The 27,264-nt window shown below is 46.0% G+C and overlaps 2 protein-coding genes across 7 annotated transcripts; one reads left to right on the top strand and one right to left on the bottom strand.

The window, feature by feature from the left end:
- AMMECR1L (AMMECR1 like) lies at window positions 1-24,539 on the bottom strand. Of its 6 annotated transcripts, none has more exons than XM_055261475.2 (9): window positions 24,198-24,539; window positions 22,585-22,694; window positions 12,078-12,522; window positions 9,526-9,636; window positions 9,091-9,205; window positions 7,869-7,959; window positions 5,528-5,662; window positions 5,283-5,379; window positions 1-3,561 (listed from the first exon to the last, which is right to left on the bottom strand). In XM_055261475.2, exons 3-9 carry the CDS (start codon window positions 12,482-12,484, stop codon window positions 3,450-3,452), a joined length of 1,068 nt encoding a protein of 355 aa, XP_055117450.1. In that variant the 5' UTR covers window positions 12,485-12,522; window positions 22,585-22,694; window positions 24,198-24,539; the 3' UTR covers window positions 1-3,449. The 6 variants fall into 6 exon arrangements, with proteins under 6 accessions (XP_055117450.1, XP_055117451.1, XP_055117454.1 ...); XM_055261476.2 differs by lacking the exon at window positions 24,198-24,539 and adding an exon at window positions 23,212-23,346; XM_055261479.2 differs by lacking the exon at window positions 5,528-5,662 and having other exon boundaries at window positions 24,198-24,472.
- On the top strand, window positions 23,697-26,721 carry LOC129472163 (uncharacterized). The gene has a single exon (XM_063632115.1). It carries the CDS (start codon window positions 23,697-23,699, stop codon window positions 24,438-24,440), a length of 744 nt encoding a protein of 247 aa, XP_063488185.1. The 3' UTR covers window positions 24,441-26,721.
- Window positions 26,722-27,264: the final 543 nt, after the last annotated feature.

The raw sequence follows: 27,264 nt of genomic DNA on the forward strand, positions 1-27,264 counted from the left end.
TTTTTATCCATTATGATTTATTCTCTACAATACTTCGTTAAAGTGTTCAATGATTTGCACTCAGAAGTTATATAGCCAAGAGGCAACCAAGTGTAATACAAAGAATTGGTCTGAAGTCTTTGCACTGAAGGCCATATAGTCTCTTGCTTCAGGGAAGTTAAGAACGAAATGAACAAAAAGAACACATAGCTCCCTAGGCTCCAGAATCTCAATAGAAAATAACATCAACAGTTAGTGAAATTGTAGATGTCAACACATCATGGAAAACAGATTTTGTGCAAAATATTAACACCCAGGACTTCTTTTGTATAGATGATTTTTATTATAAACAATAAAATATATGTAATGTCTCAACTACAAACCTTTCATGTTGAAAGGGTCTCTAACGAGTTGTTTTATTATTATGAAGCAAAAAAGTTTTAAGAATCTCACAGTGGAAATAATCCAACACCAACAAACTCTAGTGATCAAAGACATTCTCTTTTAATGTAAAACAAGGACAATTCATAATTACAGAGAGAATGTCCTAGCTGTGGGTATTATGAGACAAGCCAACTTTCCAGACCAAAAGGCACTCACAGCTAGGGATGAAACGAACTCCAAACCAAGCCAGAGAAGTTGGGCTGGTCCTTGAAAACAGTGGTTACCTACTGTCCAGCTCGAGCAGCCCAAGGACAAAGGAAACACTCAGCAGAAAACATTCCCTTTTCTTTAAACCTACCACGCACACCGCAGGTACTGGCCACCCTCATCACTGCTTTGGTCAAGCGCGCAGAGAAGGCAGTTCAGTTCCAGTTCAGAGCTGTCCTCTCCCTATGCAAAGCTGCCACATGGATGATCCAGACTTGGTATTTTTCCTGAGAGCCACCTGCTACACACTTTCATGAGGCGACCATGACCGTACACTTCTAGACCGCTTCCTGACTAGGCCCCGTTCAGGACGGATACTGACAATGCCCATTCCTCACGGGGCCAAATGGTTTCCCTTGGTCGACTCCTGAGTCCCCTGACAAAGCAAGAGGAACCCAAGCATTTCCATTGCTGGACTTGTGTGGGAGCATGAGGGAATGTGCAGGGAGTAAGGCTTCTTCACTCCAAAAACCACTGAGCTCACTTCAGTGTGGTGCTGGGCCTAACCAGCCCAATTCTTGTGCACTGATTTTTTTTTTTTTTCCCATTTCTCGGGTTTTAAAATTTTCTATTCATTTTCTTAAATGGCAGGTATCCTACCCCCCCTCAATAAAATAAAATAAAATAATAAAATAAAATAACATACCATACATTGGAGAAGACAAATAGGGCAACATTTCTACAAGAAAAAATCGGCTTGAGGAGCATGGCACTGTAAATGCTTGCATGACCAGTCTCACTGAGCGTGCTCAGGGGTGAAGGTTTAGCACCAATTTTTTTGCTTTTTTAATCTTTAGAAATTAAACACAACTTTTAACATAGAACACTTGAACAGTAATGAGTGTAGCCCTATGTATCAATACTGTTGTACAAATTGGAGGTGGGTGGCTTAGTCCAGAGCTGACCACCCTGACATCGATCCATGGCACCTAAGAGTAACCGTTGCCACGTTTTTAACAAGACATTTATTCTCAGCAGCAGGAAATCATGAAACGACCCCTCCATCTTCATTTACATTGCCAAGGGAAACGTAGCAGGCTGCAGGAACCCAGCACAGCAGTGAAGGGCCGCAGCCTAGGCACCGTCACCCACGTTTCCCTCGCACATCCCAGGTCCTCTCGAGCAGCACAGGACGGTGTGGAGCAAACCCACTCACCCTTGCCCATCCCTTCCCACAAACTTGCCAGCGATGCCTAGAACAGCACAGGTGTCCTTCCTCAGACTGTGTCCCCGCTCCCCTTCCCCATTCCTGGCAGAAGAAAACGCAAAAGATCTTTTGAATATTTGCCCATTTCGGAAAGCCACACCATCACCACATAAACTTCAAAAAATAAATTAAATAAAAACATTATGTTCACTGGGTTGACACCCAATCTACTTCAAGAGTTCTCTAAGCATGTTGTTGAAAACCAGTGTCACATCCTTAGGATCCTTCTTCCAACTGGCCACTCTCCCTGTGAATCATTTTAGCAGTGCCTTTGTAACAATATTTTCAAAGCATCTTCCAAGTCCCCTAGTTCTACGAACTTTGCCACCAAATGAGTGAAGAATAGGCAAGGAGAGAGGAAAGAATTGCTGACAGCGATTTGGAAATCAGCAACAATGGGAAAGGAAATATGTCACATGAAAGTTTGAAAGACCTAGAATAAAATGAGCTATTTGGAAATTTGCCCTGGTGGGGTGAAGATTCCCAGCATGTCAGGCAAGATAAAGATCCACCTTGTGTAATTACACAACTGTTTCCTAATGTCCTGTAAAGGACAGAAACACCGACAGTCTTCCCACTTCTACAGGCAAACTAGAAAAAGGAGCTCCCCTGCTTACAGGCCCCTCAGGATGTCACCTGAAAAGAAAACCAGCTTACAGACCCTGGATTCTCTCCTATGATGTGTCCTCCTAAAGCCCAACTCAATCGCTTGCTTGCACATCTACGCTTCTGAGAACCTAGGTCCAGCATAGGCGCTGCTACCAGCAGAGGAGTGAGGTAGCCGGGCGGTGCAGAAGAGGTCTCTCCTCTCACACATGCGTGCAGTGATGACATCAGGACCTCCTGTGGGCATCTCCATTCCATTCCTCAGCAGGCTACACGACAGAGCTCTGTTCAGTAATCAGGAGACTTAATGCAGGAAGAGTGCCAGAAAATCCAACTCAGAGTGGGATGAGGATGAAAATCTTCACGGCCTACTGAGCAATGAGATCCGCAACGCCACCCAAAGGGCTTCCGATCTTGATGTGGGTCTCTCTCCAGGAGCCTCAAAGGACTCGTGGTGCCCACGTCCAACCCTAACGTGGCGTCCGCTTATGAAGCATGGAGGTTGTAATCAACTCTTGGTACGCAATAAACTGGAAGTTTAAAAAAAGGAATTTAAAACAACCTAAAAATGTTTCTTGGTCTCCGTTGCCCAGACTGCCAGGGGAATACACCTACTTCATCTGGGGAGGCTGCAGGGGTGTGTGTGGGTTCAACCTTCAGGGATCATCAATTTCAGCTTCCAGCGTGTGGCCAACACCCATGTGGCAAATACCAGACAAGGGTCTTCTGAACCCACAATAATTCCCACTAGTCATGGAGGAGCCCCAATCCAACGGAACCCCATATTGAGGAAAGGCTGAGATAAGGCTTGGGCCCCTCAAGTTCTGTTTCATTCAAGGTAACCCTACCCTCCCTCAGTCCGGGAGGCAGACTTGGCAACGGAAGCTAGCATCATAAAATGGTGCAGTAATAGAAGTAACTGGACCAGGAAGAGGAGGCATCTGCTCCAATGATGTCATAGCCATTGGTGGCCACAGGGGGGTGGGACTGGTCATGCAGCCGTGTGTCAGGAGTAATGATTGTAGAGGGGCGGGGCATGAAGAGTGCCGTTCTGGAAACAGTGCTGTCGGGAAGCAATATACTCTGCGTAACTGATTGTCACCTTCTCACTTCGGTACCTGTATGAGGAAACAGGAAACGGTATTAGGAACCCCAAACGCTTCATTTTGTAAAGTCACTCAGCAGAGAAAAACCAAAAGCTTATTCCACATTTTGAAAGAATAAAATGGAAGACCAAGAGCAATCTTACTTACAGAAAATGAAAGACAGCACAAGAAAACAATGTTGTTATTACAAATGAACAAGATGAAAAAGCACAATCACAATTCCCCTGAGAATGTGTTTCAGCACATCCCACCTTGAAACACTACACGTGCTTATCATCAGGCTGCTCGTAAGCAATCCGCTACTGGGGTCTGGATGAAGAATTTCAAGGTCAAATTACACGGGTGGCAGATTGGAAGATGGCTGCACCAAAACCCAGTGCAAACTGCACATCTACTTCCAGAGTAAATGTGATACATTTGACAGAAATGCAACCTCAATTTGCATAAGAGCAACAAACAAGTTATTATAACTAAAAGGGACACAGATACCTAATTCTGGGTCAAAGTCTGCTGAAGCAGGTTAAAGGATCCTTGGGGCTATATAGGATAGGTCTCACTCCCCAGATGAATATGCCATATCACAGGGTCGTCAGAACAGAATTCATAGCACTTTGGCTGTGCTCTGGAAAGAGCCATGAGTCAGGATGCGAAGCATGGGGTGTTACAAACCTATGGAGCCTACTACAGACCACAGGAGCTGGGTGTGACAATCCTTACCCAGAGCCATCTCTTTCCCACTGTAATCACTCCTCCACTGCAAGGTGATTATTCCTGAATTTTGACAGGGAAATGGCTGTTCAAATAAATTATAATAATAATAATAATGCTTTGTATTTGAAGAGTTTTTTGTTGTTTTTAAAAAATTTTTGGAATCCAAAGCATTTAAAAAACACTGGGTCATCTTCCAAACAGACCTGTGAGATTAGTATATGATTATTCAGCATTTTACAGATGAGGGGCCCAAAAGAGGCCCACAAAAGCCCATAGAAGCTAAACCTCTCAGTGTTTCTGATTTCAACAGGGATAAGAAGAGAACTAACATCTCCTGATCACCTACAATGTTGACTGGCCCCAGGCTAGAAATTTTCCATACATTACCTTAGCACAGCCTCAAACAACTCTAAAGTATTATCATTCACATCTTACAGACAGGGAACAGGCTCAGAGAGGTAGAATAACTGGCTCAGGTCACACAGCTAGTACATGTTGAGCTGGGAGCCCAACTCCAAGTCCATCTGCATTCTACTGCACTAGGCAGCCTCCTCCTAGAAGTATTCCCCACAAATGAGAGGCATTTCCTTTTAACTTTTTGTAAAAGCATTTTCTGACTCTCCTGCATCTCCTGCCGCCTGACTACATGTGTGGTCAGAAAGCGGCACCTCAACTGACTCTGGACTTCCAGAGAGAGCCTTGTCTCCTAACCTCAGTCTCCCCCTCAGCCTCCCAACCATGTGGGTCTGGCAAAGCCATCCACAGCCTGCAGGGCAGACCTGCCCTGCTCCAACTGTGCCCCCAGCTCAGCTGTGCTCGCTCCAGCTCAGCTGTGGAGACGCACAGGATGCTGGGAGAGTCTCTGCCTTTGCTGCCACTGCTTCCTCAAAATTTCAACTTCACCCACACTTCTTTGATTTAGGGACATTCACAGAGAACACTTCTTCTCCATCCCATCAAAATTATCCTCCATTCAACCCCAACTAAATTGAAATGATAAGGAAAACAAGACAATGGCTTACCTGGTGAGTTTGATCGTTTTTCTGAATTCACTGGTAATTGGAGCTTTAAAGCCACCTTTCCTGAGCAAGGAGTCTATTGTCTGGATCTGATCCCAGTCTGAGGAGGAGAGAGGCCACACTGAGGTCAATGCACATGCAAGAGTAAGGCATGCTCTCACATGGCCCGTGCAAGAAGAGAAATGGGACTCGAGAAGCAGCCGAGTCTGCTAAGGCAGAGGAAGCCCTGGGCACTGACCCCCACGTACCTGGCGCCCAGTCTGTCTGCCAGTCCTGTGGAGACTCTGAGACATGAGATGATAGCCCGACACATGCCATAATGGCTGTTCCCAGGCTCCCTGCTCCTGCGTCCTTCCTGTCAGATGTTACCCCAGTATAATTATCTAGGAACAAACATGGTTCCAACTTAGACCAGCCTATTGGCCTAGTGCTGGTACCCAAGGCTGCTCTGCGGGAAGAGAGGAATTTAAATTCTGCAACTTATATTTCTTTGTGTGACTTTCCTTCAATTTGATGACTTTTGGAGTCCTGTTTTCTATGGTAAAAAATTGACAGCGAGAAAGAAGCTGGCTGGGTGTGGTGGCTCACACCTGTAATCCCAGCACTTTGGGAGGCTGAGGCAGGAGGATCACTTGAGCCCAGGAGTTCCAGGCCAGCCTAGGCAATATGGTTAAACCTCATCCCTACTAAGAATGCAAAAATTAAGTAAGCGTGTGGGATGCGCCTGTAGTCCCAGCTACTCAGGAGGCTGAGGTGGGAGAATCATCTGCGCCCAGGAGGTCAAGACTGCAGTGAGCCAGGATCACACCACCACACTCCAGCCTGGGTGACAGGAGGAGACCCTGTCTTAAGGAAGAAATAAAAAGGGAAAGACAGGAAGAGGAAGACAAAGAGGAAGGAAAGGAAGGAAGGAAGGAAGGAAGGAAGGAAGGAAGGAAGGAAGGAAGGAAGGAGCTGTTCCCTCAGGAAGGGCAGGAAAGTTGCTCATGTGTATACTATTGTGTTATTCTTGCACTGTCTTTTTTTTTGGGGACAGGGTCTCACTCCTGTCACCCACGCTGAAGCGCAGTGGCACGATATTGGCTCACTGCAACCTCCACCTCCCAGGCTCACGTGATCCTCCCACCTCAGCCACCCAAGTAGCTGTGACTGTCAGGTGTGTGCCACCACACCCAGCTGAATTTGTATTTTTTGTAGAGACGAGGTTTCGCCACCAGACTAGTCTTGAACTCCTGGGCTCCAGTGATCCACCTACCTTGGCCTCCCAAAGTGCTGGGATCACACGTGAGCAACCGTGCCCAGCCTCATTCTTAACAGTAAAACCAACTTCATCAAATTGAGAAACCAAAGAAAATCCCCTAAACTACTATGCTAGGTGCTCCAAAGTTTTTATTTTTCCAACCAACTTTCAAATGGCAAGAGTAATTTGATTATTTACCTAAGTTATTATTTACACCTCCCCATTACAAAACATGGTATGCCTCCTTGTACAGAGTGTGTTAGGTTTATGACCTAAAAGAGGTGGCTAAAAGGTTTGCTTTTATGCCACATATACACTGCTTTTGAAAAAGTTTAAGCACAAGCAAAATAAAAACCAACCAGGCAATCGTTTTCCATGTTTGCTTATGATATATACTTCACTGGGTATTTTTTCTCTATTCTAGACTCATACCCAACAAATACTGTTTCACATATTATTTTCAAAAACAGACTAGTTCCAAGAAAGAAGGAAAACTGCACTATGCATCAGAGAATGCACAAGCAGCAGGTAACGGTGCCCTTCTAGATATTCTTCTAAAGAGGAAATCTGCTCGATCCACCCTACCTCTAACGTCCCCAGCAGAAGAACTTATAGGCTACTGAGTTCTTTTTTTTTCTGGAGATGGAGTCTCGCTCTGTCACCAAACTGGAGTGCAGTGGTGCGATCTTGGCTCACTGCAACCTCTGCCTCCTGGGTTCAAGCGATTCTCCTGCCTCAGCCTCCTGAGTAGCTGGGTCTACAAGCATGCACCACCACGCCCAGCTAATTTTTGTATTTTTAGTAGAGACGGGGTTTCACCATGCTGGCCAGGATGGTCTCAATCTCTTGACCTTGTGATCCGCCCGCCTTGGCCTCCCAAAATGCTGGGATTTTAGGAGTAAGCCACCACGCCTGGCCGACTACTGAGTTCTTTAAAAAACAGTAGGGACTATGTTTACACACTTTGCCATGTATAACATGGTTTAATGATTTGTGATCCAAAGTTCGGTACCTACTGAATTCTACAATATGGTCAGGTTGATTGGTGGTATTTTGCTACAATTGCCACTGTAGTTCAAGGGGCCAAGAAGCAAAACTATTCATTGAAAAGAGGTGTTTGAAATATCAGGCGAGTAAGTGAACGATTTACCCTTTTTCTTTTCCCAGCTCCTAGACCTTTTTGGAAGTTTACCCTTGGTTCTATAGGAATTTGACAGGTATTAAGAGGCGGAAAGGCCCTCATTCTTAGTTGCAGTTGGGCTGAAAGATGACAGACTTCACTTTCTTGCCCTTTAACTGGCACCACTGTGAATGATACTTGTCATTAAAATCCCATTCATCCAACTCACCTTGTTCCTTAGCAACCTCAGGTAAATATGTGGCTGTGCGTTTGACACCTTTTTCATTAATGAATTCAATTCGAATCCCATGGACCCCTACCTATAGAAAAAAGTACAACCAAGTAAATGGCATTTACTTACTCTAATGGAACTTCAGTCCCCACATATAAATCAACATTGTTCCCTGACCAGCTTAACACAGGCCTAGAAAAGGGAGACCTTCTTGCATTTCATGACTAACTCTATCTCAGGAGGTATAGAGGCCAAAGAAAGTTCTGCTTTTAGGGAAGGGTCGAGAGTATGTGTAGCCAACTCTGAGAATACGAAGGTAGGAGAAATGAATTCTTTAAGTAACTCATTCAGGAATTGTGAATATGTTCCTTGACCCTATCCCATTAAATAAGCATGCCACAAGGTTTTTATCTGGGGTCATGATCCTTCACATCTGATTCCCAATAAAAACTTTTACTTGGCCAGGCACAGTGGCTCATGCCTGTAATCCCAACAATTTGGGAGGCCAAGGCCGGTGGATTACCAGAGGTCAGGAGTTTGAGACCAGGCTGGCCAACATGGTGAAATCCCGTCTCTACTAAAAAAATAAAAATGGCTGGGCATGGTGGCTCACGCCTGTAATCCCAGCATTTTGGGAGGCCAAGGCAGGTGGATCACGAGGTCAAGAGATTGAGACCATCCTGGCTAACACGGTGAAACCCCATCTCTACTAAAAATACAAAAGTTAGCTGGGTGTGGTGGCACGCGACTGTAGTCCCAGCTACTCAGGAGGCTGAGGCAGAAGAATCACTTGAACCCAGGAGGTGGAGGCTGCAGTGAGCTGAGATTGTGCCACTGCACTCCAGCCTGGGTAACAAAAACGAAACTCCGTCTCAAAAAAAAAAAAAACAAACAAGCAAACAAAAACTTTTACTCCAGGGCTTGCCAAGAAGGATCTAGAATATTTTCTTTTACCCCATTATTTCTTATTAGACATGGGAGAAGGATGTAAACCAAGCAGACTAGGGAGAATGAGGAGAAGCAAGCCTTTCCACTGACACTTCCGCCTACTCCTGGTATAGCAGCACCTCTTCTGTCACCTATGTTGCCCACAATTGGTTCCAAACTCAGTCTTCACATTCTTATACCCTCTCTCTCAATGAAGGAGATACATTGCCATGTACTAACCCGAACCCAAATGCAACGAGAGATGCAGAGTTCCAAATGCGGCTGTTCTCACCTCCCAGTCCAGGTAATCACTGGCATCCTCAAAGTTAGTAAGGAGGGAGACAGAGCAGAAAAGTTTAGGCAGCTCCTCTCGGGTCAGGGGGGGAAATCGGCTGTCCTTAAGTGCACTGGAGGGGGACAGAAAACATAGGTAAGGCTGCTCTGGAGTCAGGAGCCAATATCAGGTGCCATAGAGCCCACATATTTATGAATCTTGAGCTATGCAGAGAGTCGCTACTGTTCGTCAACACTAACATGTTAAAAACAACTCGATGCTATTAACTGTCTGTACTTGAACTGATAACTGACTCACCAGATTAAGCCCCTTACATTTCCTGATTACCAAAAAGAGAAAGCTCAACATACATCACTTAGAAGAAATAAAGTCAGGCAGCTATTTCTGATTCTAGCCAATTTATCTACAGTTCTTAATGTCTGGTGTCATTACCTGGTTAACGTGTATTCCCTGAGTCCTGAATGAAGATTCATGGCTGAGAAGGTCCCAATGCAGCCACGAAGCCGCTTGTCCCGCCCTGTCTTCCACGTCACAAAGAGCGGACTAAAAAAAGCAAAACACAAAACATTCTCCAGCCCCAAATTAATCATGGATAAGAACAAAACCTTTTGGCTTTGTCCCTATTCATTTGTTATTGCCAAAAATCCCTGTTTTTGGACTTGCCAGCTACCCAAAGGACTCTCTGCCTTTCTGAAAATGGCACAGCCCCTGGCTGGAAATAGGAAACCTACAAGGCAGCATGAGGAAAGGCTCCGTGTAGTGGTTCCCATGTTCCATGCTGACAGCCTTACTTCACTTTGCCGCCAAATTTACATGCTACTTTCCTCTTCCTCTGCCCAAGACTCAACTTTTCCCTCGAATTCTCCAGTTTCCTCTTCCCTAAGTCTATTTATCCAGGTAGCCATGCTCCCCAGCTCTGTCTTTCATGATGACACACCTCACCTGCACAGCCCCCTGTTCATCTGCAAACCCATGTTGCTTCCATGATCATGTCTGCCCCTGACAACTACAAATATTTCCACTCACAAATTTTCAGAAAAAAAAGTTCCCTCAAAAAACATTTTTTAATTTTTAAAAAAAGATTTTAAAAGGCCGGGTGCAGTGGCTCATGCCTGTAATCCCAGCACTTTGGGAGGCCGAGGTGGGCAGATCACTTGAGGTCAGGAGTTCTAGACCAGCCTGGTCAACAGGGCGAAACCCCACCTCTACTAAAAATATAAAAATTGGCTGGGCGTGGTGGCAGGCTCCTGCAATCTCAGCTACTCGGGAGGCTGAGGTGGGAGAATCACTTGATCCTGAAAGGCAGAGAGGTTGCAGTGAACCGAGATTGTGCCACTGCACTCCAGCCTCGACAAGAGTGAGACTCTGTCTCAAAAAGAAAAAAAAAAAAGATTAAAAAAAAAATAGAGATGAGGGGTCTCACTATATTGCCCAGGCTAATCTTGAACTCCAGGGCTCAAGCGATCCTCCCACCTCAGCCTCCCGAAGTGCTGAGATTACAGATTACAGGCATGAGCCACCGTACCCAGCCAAGGAACCTTTTTATTAGCAGAGTTGCCATTTTCTGTTTCTAGGCCAAAGTCACACTTCATTAAGGCTATATCGGATTGACAGTGACAGACTTTTTAGCAAGAGGTTTCAAGGCCTGTTCCCTCTTCCTGAAATCCCTCCACACTCTAATGTCCTTACCTCTTAGATTGAGTTAATCATTTCTAGAGGCAACTTAAGTTTTCAAAGTTATCTGCTTTGATCACTGTCACAAAGGGCCCCACAGCAGCTCTCCCATCTAGCCATCTTTTCCTCCCAATAAAGCACCTGCACAGCACCAGCTAAAGCTGCATCCCCAAAGCCTACTGAAAAAATCCTTCAAGACAAGGCCTCCATTGCCTGCAGGATGGAAATGCAAAGCCCTGAATGCAACAGTCTAACCCTTCCCTAAACACCCACGTCACCACCTGTTCTTCCATGGGGCAGCCCAGATCTCACTCAGGCTTGCGACCTCCACCTGCTCAGTCAGGTGTTTCTAACCATGCTACCTCAGGTGACAGTTCCCAGAAAACGGAGCACACTTCCCTCCACACTTCCTCTCCTCTGACACACTCACAGAGAACAACTTCCCCTTCGCTCTGTGTGTGTGTGATTTGCCAACCTGACAGGTCTCCCAACGGAAGAGTCTCCTTTTCTTCACACCCTCTCCATGCCCCAGCCAAGATTTTGCAGTCTCCGTATGGCAACCCACAATTGAGGAATGAATCTCATATCAATGAACACTCCAAAAGCATACCCCCAAAACAAAAATAAAAAAACAGCAATGCTCTTCAAAGCCAGCTCAGAGCGGCTTCCAATTCTGAGGAAGAAGAAAATGCTAGCATGGATTTCTTCAGTTTACTTTATACATATTGCTTATTTAAGTCACTGAGACCAGTAGAGGGCTTGGGACAAGCAACAAAGAATCTTGAACTAAAAATACTGAAGCAGATTCTGACTGTCTTGATGGGATGTGAGTGGCCCTACAGGTTTACCAAGGGATTTGTCATGAACAAGGTGAGGGGACCCCTGTTAAGCAAATCACAGATCCCAACGAATGAGAGCTCCTAGTCTCCAGCCTGGGCCTCAGACTTCCAACTCACCTGGACTTCAACACTGTGGGGGTCCCCAATGGTATGGCGTGACTTCCCCACTTGAGAGGTTAAATGACCTACCCACTGCCATGTGAACCAACAGAAGAGCCAAGAATGAACTCACTTGATTTCCAGAACATTAACAACAAGCCTACAGCCTCCTCCAAATGTGAACTGCTCCCTTCCATTACTGAATCCACTGAATGTTTTAAATATTGTCTGGACATTTCTAATCATTCTCTTCCCATTACCCTTTCCTCAAATGATAATAAAGATTTCCAGGCCGCAGACCCTCTCAAGAGAATCATCCCAGAAAGATGTCACCATGCCTTCCTCAGTGCCCCCAGCATGTGCTTTACTCACTAGGGGTCATTGGTGAATCTAGGAAGTCGTGGCTGTGGGAAGCCATAGAGGTGACAGTAGAGTACGTCGAAGCAGTAGCAGCACATCTCTGCAGTCACCACCAGATTCTTAGTGGTGTTGGCAGTTCCATTAGGCCGGGGAAGAGGGCTCAGCGCTCCCGATGCGGGATTCATTCGTGTGATGGGAGAGTTTCCAGGTCCCAGAGTTAAGTCTGACACATTCTCCCGTCCACTGCTGCTGTCCACATGCTGGTGGTTTTGAAGAGGTCCTGAACTAGAGCCGGGGACAGTTGTGGACTGATTCCCGTGACTGTGCGTTCCACTTCCAGATAATTTGGGCTTCTTGACCCCACAACAGCCTGCTGCCAACTTGGGCTCGAGTGGAGGAACACAACGTCTTTTTCCCATCCTGATTCAGTGCTCGAGGTCTGGAATGCTGCAGAACCCTAACCAAAATGAGAAGTTAAGCGTTAATTTGAATGGTTTGTTAAAAGGAGAGGAAAAAACATCAAAGAGAGACAGTCTGCATGGACCAGCTAAGAGCTGTCAAATTCTTTCTCCCATTCAACCTCCAGGTCACAGACCAGGAGAAGAAACCCCTAACCTTTTCCTAAAAGAGAACTAATTTTTATTTTCCATAAAATTTCCAGATGACTACCACGGATGGAGGCAGGCACCAAGCAGCACCCTGTTCCCCAAGAGTCCCCAGGGCAGAAGACAGGGCGGGGCAGCAGCCAGCGTGAAGCTGGCTGAGGACATTTCCAGACTGCCTGGAGGGCTGCGCACGACCTGTCAGACTCATCATCATGATGTCTCTACCTTTTTTAGAGGCTCCAAATTGAACCATCCTATTTTTAAAGAACTCCAGAGGAACTTTCATGATTTTCCTTGTTAACCACATCCTTCTGTATTTTCCTCATCACCAACTACAATCGATCTTCGTACTTTCAGCCCCAAACCACAGCAAGGATGAAAAGCAGTTGGCTGTCACTCTGAAGAGGGCACGTCTTCTAACACAAGGCTCCCACCTTTCTGTCTTTGCAGCTCTCCTCCTCCAGCCCCCTCATTCTCTTTGGTTCCCCTCTGAACTCACTCCAATTTCTATACATCTCCCTATCCTTTCAAGACCCCATTCAAAAAACCTGCAACCTAGCAGAAACCTTTATTCACATGAATGACCCAGGCTTCACAGCCCTTTTGTGAGGTGGCAGTTTCTGCCCTGTCACAGCCAGCCAGACAGATACAAAGCCACACAGCTTAACAAAATGTGGTGTCACATGGGCTGGGGAGCCACAGCCTCCTCCCAGCTGATGATGTGAAGGGAAAGAAGGGATTTTTTTTTTAATTGTTTTTTTCTTTAAAAGCCCGCAGTAAAAATGTATAGCCATAACACAACTAAGGTCCTCTCTGTTGTCTGAAAAGTGTCACTCCTCAACAGAATCAGGAAAACAGAGCCTAGTTATTTCAATGTTGACAATATTGAAATTTCTAAGTACAGAAAACTAAGTTTTCTCTCAAGTCACTGTATGTTATTGTTTTGGCCAGAGAGAGAGAGAAAGAAGGGCGAATGGGGGGAGGGAGAGAGAGAGAAGACAGATTTGCACTGTCCTACCTAAATTTTCCCCTGTGATTTGGACATGTCATATAATTATCTTTTTAGGCATTGATCTACAAATAGTATTTCAGTTGTAAATTCTTCAACCTTTTAAATTTCAAATTAAATATTTACAAACCCATTTGCAATGCCATTATTTCTAAACAACTTGTCACTTTACGTTGAATGATATAAACATTTTACAAGGATTATTTATGTTCTTCATATATGCTGATCCATAACAAAATACACATCTAGGGCATTTCTGATTGAGATCAAAGCTCTCTGTGGCCAAAGAATGATAGCTTGTACATTCTCATGTCTTGCTTGAAATAGGGGCTTCTCTCTTTCCCTCTCCTCCCCTCTTCCCTCTCTCTCTCTCTCTTTCTTTCTAAGAGACAGGTCTCATTCTGTCACCCAGGCTGGAGTGCAGTGGCACAATCACAGCTCACTGCAGCCTCCAACTCCTGGACTCAAGTGATTCTCCCGCCTCAGCCTCCCAAAGTGCTAGGACTGCAGGTATGCACCACTATGCCCAGTTATCTTTTTTTTTTTTTTTTGGAGATATGGGGGTCTCACTATGTTGCCCAGGCTGGTCTCAAATTCCTAGCCACAAGGGAGGGATCCGCTCCCCCCCGACCCCCACCCACTGGCTGGACACGGTGGCTCATGCCTGTAATCACAGCATGTTGGGAGGCCGAGGCAGGAGGATTCCTTGAGCCCAGGAGTTTGAGACCCGTATAGGCAACACAGGGAGACCCAGTCTCTACAAAAAATAAAAAAAATTAGCTGAGCATGGTGGCACATGTCTGTGGTCCCAGCTACTCGGGAGGCTAAAGATCGAGGATTGCCTGAGCCCAGGAGGTTGAGGCTGCAGTGAGCTATGGCCATGCCACTGCACTCCAGCCTGGGCAACAGAGCAAGACCCTGTCTCAAAAAAAAAAAAAAAAGGTGGCAGGGGGGCGGTGCAGTGTGTGGTGGGGATCCTCTCACTGCAGCCTCCCCCAGTAGCTGTCATTATAGGTGTGAGCCACACCTGGCTTCTTTTTGAGAAAATCTTATATACTCAATATAATAAAACCTCCAATGACTACACTGTTTCTGACCATGGATGTCACTGTCTTATTTGGACTGTTGAGAGGGGAAGCAGAGTGTCTTGGTTTTTTAAAATGCTGCCTCCAAAGCCAGGTGGCCTCGGCTCAAATACTGGTTGCTCCATGATTAACCTCTTTCTGCCTCAGTTTCCTCAAAACAGGAATAATAATAGTATTTGCTTCCTAGGGTTGTTAGGTGAATTAAATGAGTTTAACATATGTAAAGAGGCTGGGTGCCGTGGCTCACGCCTATATTCCCAGTACTTTGGGAGGCTGAGGAGGGCGGATCACCAGGAGCTCGAGACCAGCCTGACCAACATGGAGAAACCTCATCTCTACTAAAAATACAAAATTAGCTGGGCATGGTGGTGCATGCCTGTAATTCTAGGTACCCGGGAGGCTGAGACAGGAGACTCACTTGAACTCTGGAGGCGGAAGTTGCAGTGAGCCGAGATTGCACCATTGCCCTCCAGCCTGGGCAATAAGAGTGAAACTCTGTCTCAAAGAAAAAAAAAAAAAAAAAAAAAAAAAAATATATATATATATATATATATGTGTGTATATATATATATGTATATGTGTGTATATATATATATGTATATGTGTGTATATATATATATATATATATATATGTACATAAAGGGCTTAAAACAGTGACTAGTATGTGTTAAGCATCAGTACTTTTAGCTGCTTTTATCATCTGGGTTCTTGTTCCACTGTTCTCTAGGAGGGCAACTCCTGGGGGGCCAGTACTTGGCTGTGCACTCTGGGCTTACAGCAGAGCTTGTATGGAGCACACACTCTTTAAACAGGGCTTCACTGAATCCTCTAAAGCACTCAACAAGGCAGATGATGCTACCATCATTTTACATTTTACATCGTCCACACTGCCACTAAGTGGCAGTGCTAGAATTTTTTTTTTTTTTTTTTTGAGACAAAGTCTCACTCTGTTGCCCAGGCTGGAGTGCAGTGGCATGCTCTTGGCTCACTGCAACCTCTGCCTCCCAGGTTCAAGCAATTCTCCTTACTTGGCCTCCTGAGTGGCTGGGACTACCAGCACATACCATCATGTATGGCTAATTTTTGTATTTTTAGTAGAGATGGGGTTTCACCATGTTGGCCAGGCTGGTCTTGAACTCCTGACTTCAGGTGATCTGCCCACCTCAGCCTCCCAAAATGCTGGGATTACAGGCATGAGCCACCGCACCTGAGCCAGAGCTAGGATTTAGATCGCAATCTATGTATCAGGCTGTATGGCCTGGAACTACAAGAAAGAATGAGTCCTGCCAATAATATCCACTGGATTCAGTCTCTTTCTTTAGGGCAGGATTAAAAAAAAAAATTAAATTCTAGGTTGGGCATGGTGGCTCACACCTATAATCCCAACACTTTGGGAGGTCAATCAAGGTGGGAGGATGGCTTGAGCCCAGGAGTTGGAGACCAGCTTGGGCAACAAAGTGAGACATCTGTCTCTACATAAAATAAATTAGCTGGGCATGGTGGCACACACCTATGGTCCCAGCTACACAGGAGGCTGAAGCAAGAGGGATCCCCTTGAGCCCAGGAGGTTGAGGTTGCAGTGAGCCATGTTTGTACCACTGCACTCCAGCCTGGGTGACAGAGGAAGACCCTGTCTCAAAATAAATAAATAAATAAATAAATAAATAAATAAATAAATAAATAAAAATTTAAATTCTAGGGTATGTTAAGAACTAATCTAACAGCTTATAGAATCTTGCCAACAAAAATGGAGCCAGGAAAACAATACGAAAAACCAAGCCCAAAGTCAACATCTCAGCCATCACCTGGAAAATTATCCCCTCATCCAGGGTCATTTGAATCCACGATGGGTGTCACCGGCCTGAGTTCTCACTTGACTCTACTTTGTGTGCAACTGTGGGCAGCGAGCTAGAGATACAGGTCAGATGAAGCAGCAGGACCGCATTCCCAGAGAGCTGGTGTTTTAACAGGCCTCTGAGGCTCTGCACCTCTAGAGCCTCAGAATTCAAAGAATCAAAGGGAAAGGATAAAATGCAAAAGCTAAAAAAACCTTTCATCATTCTCATTACACCAAACCACACCTGAAGGAAAAGCTAAATGTCGTGAGATGGAGGCAACAACTCAGACATTTCTCTTCCAGATGGTATCAGCCACCTGACTGGTGAAACATCCCCGAACAGAGCAACAGAAGGGATTTTCAAACCATACCAATGCAGATGAACTCAAGTCTAGGAGATTCTGCCTACACGCAACACACAATCACTGATCTGCAGTGGGTCATAATCACAGCTGATGTCTAGTGTTTACAGTTCCCCCACATCTTCCAACTATGATTTGCAATGAACAGAACCAACCACAATCTTTGGCCCTTTAGACCCAAGCATTTCTCTGGAGGCCACTAAGTAACCAATTCAACTGACAGTCTCAGTTGAGTTTTAGTGACCAAAAGCAGAGTTAGGTATTTTCTGCATAAAAAAATATATTAGAAGGCATTTCTTTAAAAGCTTATTCCATAAATTCAAATCTATGGGAAATTTCAAACATGAACAAAGTGGAGAAAATAGTATACTCCACAAATAGTATAATGAGCCCAATATTTAAAAATTTCCAACCTATGGCCAATCTTACTTCATCTATACCTCTGTGCATGACCTACTCTCTCCACCTCCCATCCTTCTACGGAATTATTTAAGGCAGGTTTTTGAGGGGGCCAATATTTTACTTATCTGCCAACAAAAAGCAAATATTAACTTGATATAGTTTGCATATTTGTTGCCACCCAAGTCTCATGCTGAATGGTAACCCCCAATGTTAGCTGTGGGGCCTGGTGGGAGCTGACTGGATCACGGGGGTGGATTTCTCATGAATGATTTAGGACCAACCTTTGGTGCTGTACTCCTGATAGTGATGACAGTGATCATCAAGATCTGGTTATTTAAAAGTGTGTGGCACCTCCCCCCAACTCTCTCCTGCTCCTGCATTCGTTATGTTATGTGTCTGCTCCTGCTTTGCCTTCCGCCATGAGTAAAAGCTCCAAGGCCTCCCCGGAAGCAGATGCTGCTATGCTCTCTGTACAGCCTGCAGAAGAACCCTGAGCCAATTAAGCCTTTTTTAAAAAAAAAATAAGTTACCAGTCTCAGGTATTGATAGCAATGCAAAAATGGCCTAATATATAACAACTACAGGCAAAGAATGTAAAGTAAACCAAGGTGCTGGTAATAAACAAAGGCTTCTTAAACATCAACCGCTATCAACGAATTTCATCAAAATTTTCTCTTTAGGTTCAAGATTCTCTAGTCCTATTCCAACAATGTAGGTATCTTATCACAGCTAAGTAGTTCCCAACTCAGCTCTCAGCACTGCCCTACAGTTATCAAGAGACACCTGGTCCTCCAGCAGCCCGGCTTTGTGAGTACTGGGTAAGGTACTTCAGAATAATAGCATTCTAATAGATCAGACTATCTGTCTGATCAGCTAAAAACAAATGCTCCACTTAATGACATACTCTACCTCTTCTAAATCTGTGCCCGCCGAACTTCCCTGCCAAACTTTATAAAAACTACCAAAGATGGTACTGCGAGCACAGTACACATTACTGTGAAGCTGGTTCATCTGAAATAAGCGAAGCCAGGCGCAGGAGCTCACGCCTGTAATCCCTACACTTAGGGAGGCAGAGGCGGGTGGATAGCTTGAGCCCCGGAGTTTGAGACCTGCCTGGGCAACATAATAAGACCCCATTCTCCACAAAAACGGAAGGAAAAAGACAAAAAAAGTTCGAAATCAGGTGTAAAAACCCTTGCTTTATTAAAGTATATATAACCAAGACCCTTCCAGGCCTTCAGCTGGTTACTTGTACAAAGCTCAGCTCAAGGGCCATGGTGAGAGTCCGCAGTAGTAACCCCCTTTTCTTCCTGTTCATCCATTAAGACCACCAATAAGAATAAGTTAGTTAAAATTAGGTTTCCACCAGATGGAAATAATACTCATACTTCAACAGAAAGCTGGCAGAAATCACAGCAACCACTGTTTTACCTCTTAAGACCTCCTAACCTCGCAGGTGTCAAAGTGTGCCCTTAGTGCTTAAAGTCACCAGCCTTCCTCAGTGATGTTGCCGCGTCCTCATCTGCCCTGTGCTTGCAGGGCATTCTCTCTTCTCCACCTGATGTACACACTCAAGGGGGCCCTGAACTTCATTAGGGCCCACAACAAGGGCCACTCAGTGACTCTTCCTCCCTCTCTGTGGGGACGCTGAGCACTGGCCCTGCTATTTGGAGCAGCTTACAACTTAAAAATTTCAGCCAGCACTGAACTCGGCATCACCCTGAGCCTGAGAGGCCGCAGGGCATCTGTTTCATCTTTCACGGCACCTAACGTGGTGCCCTACATACAGTATACACACACACACTGCTGATTGTCACCAACAATCTTATCTACACATCTAATAATTTTATTTGTTTGCCTGCTGACAGTGGAGTATCACAGAACCTGAGGATGACTGAATTACAAGTGCCTATTCTTATCAACAATCTCCATTCTGTTCAGCCCAAACCAAGGGATAGTTTAATAATTATTCATAGCAAAATGGATAGCCACCGTGGATAATTCATTTTAAAAATTAGGTCAACTATCACCTAAATTCACTTCTTGGTCCAACGTATGCTGGTAGCTGTTGTCCTTGCTAAAACATACCAGTAGCTGTCAGTTCTGGAACTGGCTTCAGGTGCCACTTTGAGGTGGCTCAAGGCTTTCTTTTGATAGGTCAGACAATCTAAACTGTAGTTGGGAAGAATTATTTTTTCCTTTTTGAATGATGGAGCACTTTCAGAACTACCCACTGCAGAGTTTATTTGCCTGGGTGGCCATTTGTGGTTTCAGGGATTAATACTTTAAACTATTTCTCATACACTGCTAGTATTTACAAACCAGGTATTGAGACTGCTATTGACACGAAGATGTGATGATGCCCTCACTCACGTGTCTGGCTGGGCAAAAGGACCTTCCTCTCTCACTGCAGGTCCCTTCCAAGGCTACTAAGTCCACCGAAAACAGTAACACACATTTTCCCAGAGCAGCTCCCCTCTTCAGGGGACAGAGCCTAGATTTTGAGGTTACAATCTCAGCTCAGATCCCAAGTCTGACTTGCCACGTACCAGCTACGCAACTCAGGCAAGTTTTCACATCTCTGTGGACTTGGGCTCCTGCTACCACAGAGGTTTATTTGTGAGCTGTGAAAGACACGAAAAGCACCTGGCAGTTCTGTGGCACATAACTACTATCTATTAAGTGTCTGCTGTTACCAATACTTCCCTACCCCACTGATACAAGTAGCGTTGGTTATAAAAACAACACAGCTCTGAGTGCTTACAATTTCTAGAGAAATAATGCCCTCCTAATACAATTCCATTGAGAATGACCTTGTAATCTAAAAGATCATATTATTAACATGGGATTATTACTTTCATGACCTTGATGGTTTCCTTCTTTGGAGAGCAATGGCTTCTAATAAATCATCCACGGTTTCTTTTCATTCTGAGATGCCAGAAAACACAGAGAAAAATACTTGGCTGCCTTGAGAGTTGTACAGTTTTATTCCACTAGAGTCCTCATTTAAGCTTACAGACATAACACTAAAAAAGAGACTAAATTTGCTAAATATACTATTATTGTAGACATCTTGAAAGATATTGAATACCAATTAAAAAAACTGTTGTCAAAGTAGTTAGGTTTCACACAACCATCAGATTAAAATATCTAGAAAAGCCTAAAGGTGGGGGGAAAAATCTAGATTCACCTTTTGAAGACAAGCCTCAAAACAGCTTATTCGGGGGCACAATCTCATAAAAATTTGGGAGGTGGGAAAAAGGCCAAGAAAAAGGGGCTCTCTGGATTTTCTTCTGTTATCATTTAGCATTTAGATGTTTGCTCAAATCAAGCTTTTCAAAGAAGAGAACAAGCTGTTGTTTCCTTTGTGACACAGAGTTGAGTTGAAATTCAATTTAATAATTACATTATGGGTACTGAAATGGCACCTGAGCTATAATTCTGTCCTACTTATGAAACTATTCCAGGAAACAGTCAGAAGAACCCACATACATTCTGGTAACCATACCAAATAATCATTTATTTTTGAAACCCCTATCATACACACATCCAAAACATCTGGTGTGTGAAAATTTTCCCCCACAAATCACAGATATACCTATACAATTGTTCATTTTGTTTTGGAGACAGGGTCTCCTTCTGTGGTCCGGGCTGGAGTGCAGTGGTACAATCATGGCTCAATGCAGCTTTGAACTTCTGTGCTCAAGATATCCTCCTGCCTCAGCCTCCCAAGTAGCTGGGACCACCGCCATGCACCACCACACTTGGCTAATTTTTTAAAATTTTTCCTTTTGTAGTGACGGGGTCTCGTTATGTTGACTAAGCTGGTTTTGAACTTCTGGCTTCAAGCAATCCTCCTGCCTTGGCTTCCCAGTTTTGGGATTTACACAGGCATGAGTGACTGTGCCCAGACTTTTTTTTTTTTTTTTTTTTTTTTAAAGAGATGCAGTCCTGCTATGCTGCCCAGGCTGAAGTGGCTATTTACAGGGCTCAAGCGATCCTCCTGCCTCAGCTTCTCGAGTTGCTGGGGCTACAGATGCATGCCACCATGCCTGGCAACAATTGTTTTTAAGCTTTATAGATTTTTAAAAACATAAAGAACTACAGTTTTTTTTTTTTTTTTTTTTTTTAGACGGAGTCTCGCTCTGTCGTCAGGCTGGAGTACAGTGGCATGATCTCGGCTCACTGCAACCTCCGCCTCCTGGGTTCAAGTGATTCTCCTGCCTTAGCCTCCCGAGTAGCTGGGGACTACGGGCACGTGCCACCACGCCTGGCTAATTTTTGTATTTTCAGTAGAGACGGGGTTTCACCATGTTGGCCAGGATGTCTTGATCTCTTGACCTCGTTATCCACCCGCTTCGGCCTCCCAAAGTGCTAGGATTACAGGCGTGAGCCACCACGCCTGGCCAGAACTATACATTTTCATTTCAACTTAGCTTAAAGAAAAACATGTACCTAGGAGTCAAAACTTTTTTCATCTCCCCTCTGTTTTCTATGTGACCTGTAGCAAGGTGCCAGATTTTTCTGGGCCTCAGTTCTTTCATTTGTAAAATAAAAACGTTTGTCCCCTGTGTCCCTCAGAGGGGCTGGGAGGCTTCACCAAGAAGTGAAACACTCTGAAAACTCTCTCCTAAGTGTTAGCATACTATCATTAATCAACTCAAGAGGGCACAGCAGTCATAATTTTTCCCCAGAACTTTGTTTCAAGTTTACAGTGAAAATTTTTAATTATTTTCAAATCTGTGATGGGATTTTCAAGAAAATATCATCACTATTGCAAATTTAGGACAAAATGTTCCAAAAGTCTCTCAGGACTGAAACTATAGAAAAGAGAACCAATAATTGACTTTGATCAGGAACTGCATTAACCTCTGAGTTAATTACCCTCAAAGTTAAGACAACCTCTTTGGTTGTACTGAGAAACTAATTTGAGAAGGGTGGGGAGCCAGACCTTACACACTAGAAATATAAAGGAAAGATCATGCCACGTCACCACCTAGCTCACTCTAATGGGAGTATGAAAAACAAACTTGCCTTTGCATATTTAAATTATTTTAAAAGGGAACAAGCGGAAAAACTTCATCAACATTAGGACCCCCTCATGGAAGTAGAAAAATACAAATGAACAAAACACACCTACATCCCAAAATCCTAGCACATGCCTAAAATCAAAAACTACAACGATGCTCTACTCTAAATATGCCCAAGATAATACTCACTGAAAGCAGAAAGTTTGTATTGCCAGAGGAACAGCTACAACAGAGGAGGGGAGCTATTTTGTCTCTGGAATGAATTTTCTTCCTTCCGATTCCATTCCTTCTTCCTGTACCTAAGACGGAAATGCAGGTGCAGTGAACAAACACCCAGGTAATGCAGAGGTAAGATAGATACGGTTTCTGAAAAACCACAACTCGACAGAGCAATTTCGAGGGGGGGGGTGGCGGGCACAGCAAATAGCTAGAGAACAGGCTCTCCTTATTTCAAAACCTTTCAAACTCTCAATCTGAGGCAGCCGTGCAGTCCCATGCCCTGAATCATCTCATCCTTAGCGTCATCAGCAAGAAGGGAGGACACTGAGAATCAAAGGTTTTATTTACTGAACTCGAGCATGAGACGCACATTAAAACTTCCCCACCACAGATGCAGAGCAAAAGTTGCTCTCAGGCCAGAAGAGACCATTTAAAGGCTCTCCACCGGTTTCAGAACACAAATAAATTTCCCAATCCTCTGCAAAGACAGCACTGAAGAATTACTGGACAGCACGCCAGAGGCAGGGACCTGAGGGCAGGCCATCTTGCTATGCCGGGAGGAGAGGGTCACTGTTGCTAAGAGTCATCCATCCTTACTCTCAGTCTCGAAGAAATCTCTTCTGATCTCTTCACCAACTCTCCCCACTACTAGAGAATTGAGCTACTCCCAAAGATGTAAGTAAACAGGAGACTGTTTACATCTCCTGTGGGTGGGAGAGGCCCCACCCACTCTATCCTAGGAGAGGGCAGTGAAAGAGGATAAGGCCCAGAGGGATAAGGGTGAGGGAGCGTGGCAAGGAGAGGAGTTCAGATCAGGACAGGGAATGGAGGAGGGCAAGGAGTGAAGGGCACAACTCACAGCCTGGGAAAGAGAGAGGCATGAAACCCAGAGTGTCAGGTGGACGGATCACGGAATGGGGGGCCAGCGGAGGTTAAGGAAGGAGGGCCCAAGGGTAGGGGTGGGAAAAAGAGAAGAGGAGGAGGAGGAAGCGCGCGTGTGAAGAGTGTTAAGAAAACGACAGGCCAGAGCGGGGAGGGGAAAAGCGGGCCGAGGGAAAGGGTGAAAGGTGAGAAACGAGGGTATGAGGAAAAGAGGGTCCGGGGCGCTGGGGAGTTGGGGAGACGATGGAGCGACGGGTAGAGCAGCTTGGGCCGAGCCGCGGGGGTGGAATCCAGACGCCGGGCGGGGGAGGGGGCGGCGGGACGGTGGGTGGGGGCCACCAGGCGGCGCCGGAGACCACCAAACTTTACAGCGAGCGAGCCTGCTTCCTGGAGGGAGTGCAGACAAGGACCAGGAGCGGGAGCCGAGTCTCGCGGCCCGGGGCACGGCGCCGCCCGCCCCTCCCCGGCAGTGCCTCCTGACCCCCTGCCCTCCGCTGGGATATGGCCTGAGGCCCCCCGCCCGCCGCCCGGGACCCCTCCCCCACGCTGCCCCGGGACCCTTGCCCCAGGATCGCGGGGTCTCCTCCCGGCCCCACTGCCCGCCCCGGCGAGAACAGGCCCGGCGGGCAAGGCGGCGGCGGACCGAGGGAGGCCTGGCCCGGCAGCGGGGAGAAGGGCGCGGCGCAGCCCGAGTTTCCCACCTTTTCTCCTGGCCCAGACGCGGCTGGGGCGGACGGGACCTCTCGCGCTCTGCCTCCTCCTCCTGCTTCATGGAGCCATGCGCCTGGGTGGGGGCTCCTGAGAGAAGCTGGCCTGCGGGCGGGCCGGACGCGCTGCGCGGACGGGGCGGGGCGAAGGAGGCCGGCGGGCGGAGGAGGAAGCGGCGGGGCGGCGGCGGCGGCCGGGAAGAACTAGAGGTATTCCCCGGGCGGCTGGAGGACTGAGTCGAGCCGGGACTCGAGTCCTCCGGTATCCCAGCAGCCACCGGAGGCAGTGAGGTAATGGAGGAAGAATGTAGGGAGTCCTCCAGTGGACCACACTCCCTCTAGCGATCCGCGGAAACCATAGAGATCACGGCTCAGCCGGAGGGCCGGCCCACTGCTGTCACGTGGCCTTCATCCGTGTGCTTTATTGGCTGGTGCCGGCTCTACGGGGTTGAATTTTGGACGCTGCCTGCCATTCGTGGGGCCGAGTTTCAGGCAGCTGGAATAAAGAGAGACATCGGGGGAAAGCCGCGAGAAGGCCAGCGTCCCTGGCCGGGCGCAGAGCTAGCGGAGTAGGGCACCCGGCTGTCAAACTGGCCGGCGCAGTGCACGCTGGGCCGCCCCGGAGCGGTCGCAGAGCCCGCCGGGAGTCGTAGTCCGGGACGGGCCCGCGGCATGGTCCGCGACGCAGCTCGGGATCCGAGTCGGGTGGTCCGCGGGGTTGCTGCCGGGCACCGTCGTGCGTTAGCCACCCAGCGTGGGGCTGCCAGCGGCTGTTCTTCCTAACCACCCTCGCTCACGTCGCCTCGTCTCGCCTCACCTGACCGGCCGCAGCCTTGGATACCAGCCTTAAATCGAGCCGACGACGGCCCAGCCCCGCCTGCGGCGAGGTGCGCGGGGTTCGGTGCCAGTCGCTCGCCCCTGGCCGGGCCAGCCTCTTGATGCACCGGGGACGGGCGCGCCCACCCGACTCTTCGAGGGGCGGCAGGGCCCCATCTGTGTCTTTCGCTCCCGAGCCCCCAGCTAGAGTTGGCTTCAGCGGAATACCTACTGTGCAGGATTATTCAACAAGCCGATTGATCACATTCTTCAGCTCTAGCAGGGCAAAGGCTTCACTCAAAAAGAACATTACAAATTTTTTTGAGAGAAATTTGGGGGTAAATTTAATTTTAAATACTGATTTTTGATAACATTTGATCTTATGACAGCATTTGTATTTTTAATTACAGATAGGATTACACTAAAAGTCATTTCTGACCTGTTCCCTTACCCTTATGGCTAAAATAAACTGTTAGGCCCTGAAGCAAAGGCGAGCCATGTTCTAGAGCAATGTCTTTCTTGTATTAAAAAACGGCCCCATGCTCACATATAGGCTGTTTTGTGTTTTGCTTTTCTGTTGATGCACAAAGGAATCCTTGATATGTTTGTCCTCAAAGACCAAAGACAAGTATCTAGTAAAAAATGCAAATCATATCTAACAGTGAAGCTTTCCAGCAAAAACCTTCTGCTCTAGAATGCATAATTATGCGAGCATAAGATCTAGTACTCCAGACTTTTAGCATAATTACCTATAGGCAGCAAAACCCTAGTCAATTGAGTGTCTGGTGCCTCTTGGACCTGGACTTCTCAAAGAGAATGGGCAAGGAGGACGAAGAGGAAGAGACAGCTATGTTTTGTGAAACAGGAGGTGACTTTAAAAAAAAATTCTATAGCGGTCTTCTTAATTCCTGTCACAGACTTGATGTGCTTATCTGCTGTTGACGCCACGGTTGCCAGTTTCTAACCTTCTCTGTCTGCCTGAAAAACTAGAAATTAGATGATCACATCGCTTCTCGGCCTTTTGGCTAAGATCAAGTGTAGATGATCATATGGCCTGGAGCCAGAAGTGCAGGAGGCAGAAAGCCAGGGGCCAGTTTTTTTCTTTTTGTTTCTGAATAAGAAGGCCAAATCCTGACTTAAAATAATCAAAATAAATTTTACGGAGTGACGGTCTTTCCAGCTGAAAGCCTTAAAACATGGCATCTGGAAGAAGGCCTTACTCTATTGCTCCCAGGATGGTACTATATAGTCATTAAACAGCCCACAGATAAGGGAGTTATTGCTCCCTCGTTATTGGGCTGCCAGGAATTAAATGATGGAACTAAGTTTCACTTGAAACATTCCCAAATTAAAACAAAAACAAGCCTTGCTTTGAGCTGTTGAAAAGGCATTTTACTGAGAAGATCCAGATGCTATTGCTGTTCTTAAATGATGTTGAAAGGCAAAGGGTCAGGACTTTCAAAAAGTCACTTCGAGGTCACCTCACGTAAGCAAGCAACAGTTTGAACTGATGCAAAAATAAACAGAATGAAATTATGAACAGGAGGAAGAAACTAAAATGAGGGCAGTATATGCCATAAATATGGAAGAGGCTGTCTCTTATTTATCTTCTCATTTCCTGTACATAATACAGAAACCTGGTATGTAATAGGCATACAATTATTTGTGGCCTGACTGAATAAATGAAGAAGGAAACCAGCAAGCAGCAGGCAGATAATATACTTGGGAAAGGAGAACTGCAGAGATGCTGGGTGGCTCAAGACCTCTGCATGATCCTCAAATGTCACCCCAATCTGCTGTGACATAGCTATACCACTCATCAGAATACCCCAAAACAAATTGCCTCCCTTATGTACAACTTTTATCATTTCTTATCTTGGATGGTTAAGAATATGTAGTAATGGCCAGGCACGGTGGCTCATGCCTGTAATCCCAGCGTTTTGGGAGGCTGAGGCAGGAGGATCACCTGAGGTCAGGAGTTCGAGACCAGCCTCAACATGGAGAAACCCTGTCTCTACTAAAAATACAAAATTAGCCAGGCATGGTGGTGCATGCCTGTAATTCCAGCTACTCGGGAGGCTGAGGCAGGAGAATTGCTTGAACCTGGGAGGCAGAGGTTGCGGTGAGCTGAGATCGTGCCATTGCACTCCAGCCTGGGCAACAAGAGCGAAACTCCGTCTCAAAAAAAAAAAAAAAAAAAAAGAATATGTAGTAATGGTTAAGAGTCCATTGTGGAATCAGCCTG

Source organism: Symphalangus syndactylus, chromosome 22 (genome assembly GCF_028878055.3).
Source record: "Symphalangus syndactylus isolate Jambi chromosome 22, NHGRI_mSymSyn1-v2.1_pri, whole genome shotgun sequence".
NCBI classification, from domain to species: Eukaryota; Metazoa; Chordata; class Mammalia; order Primates; family Hylobatidae; genus Symphalangus; species Symphalangus syndactylus.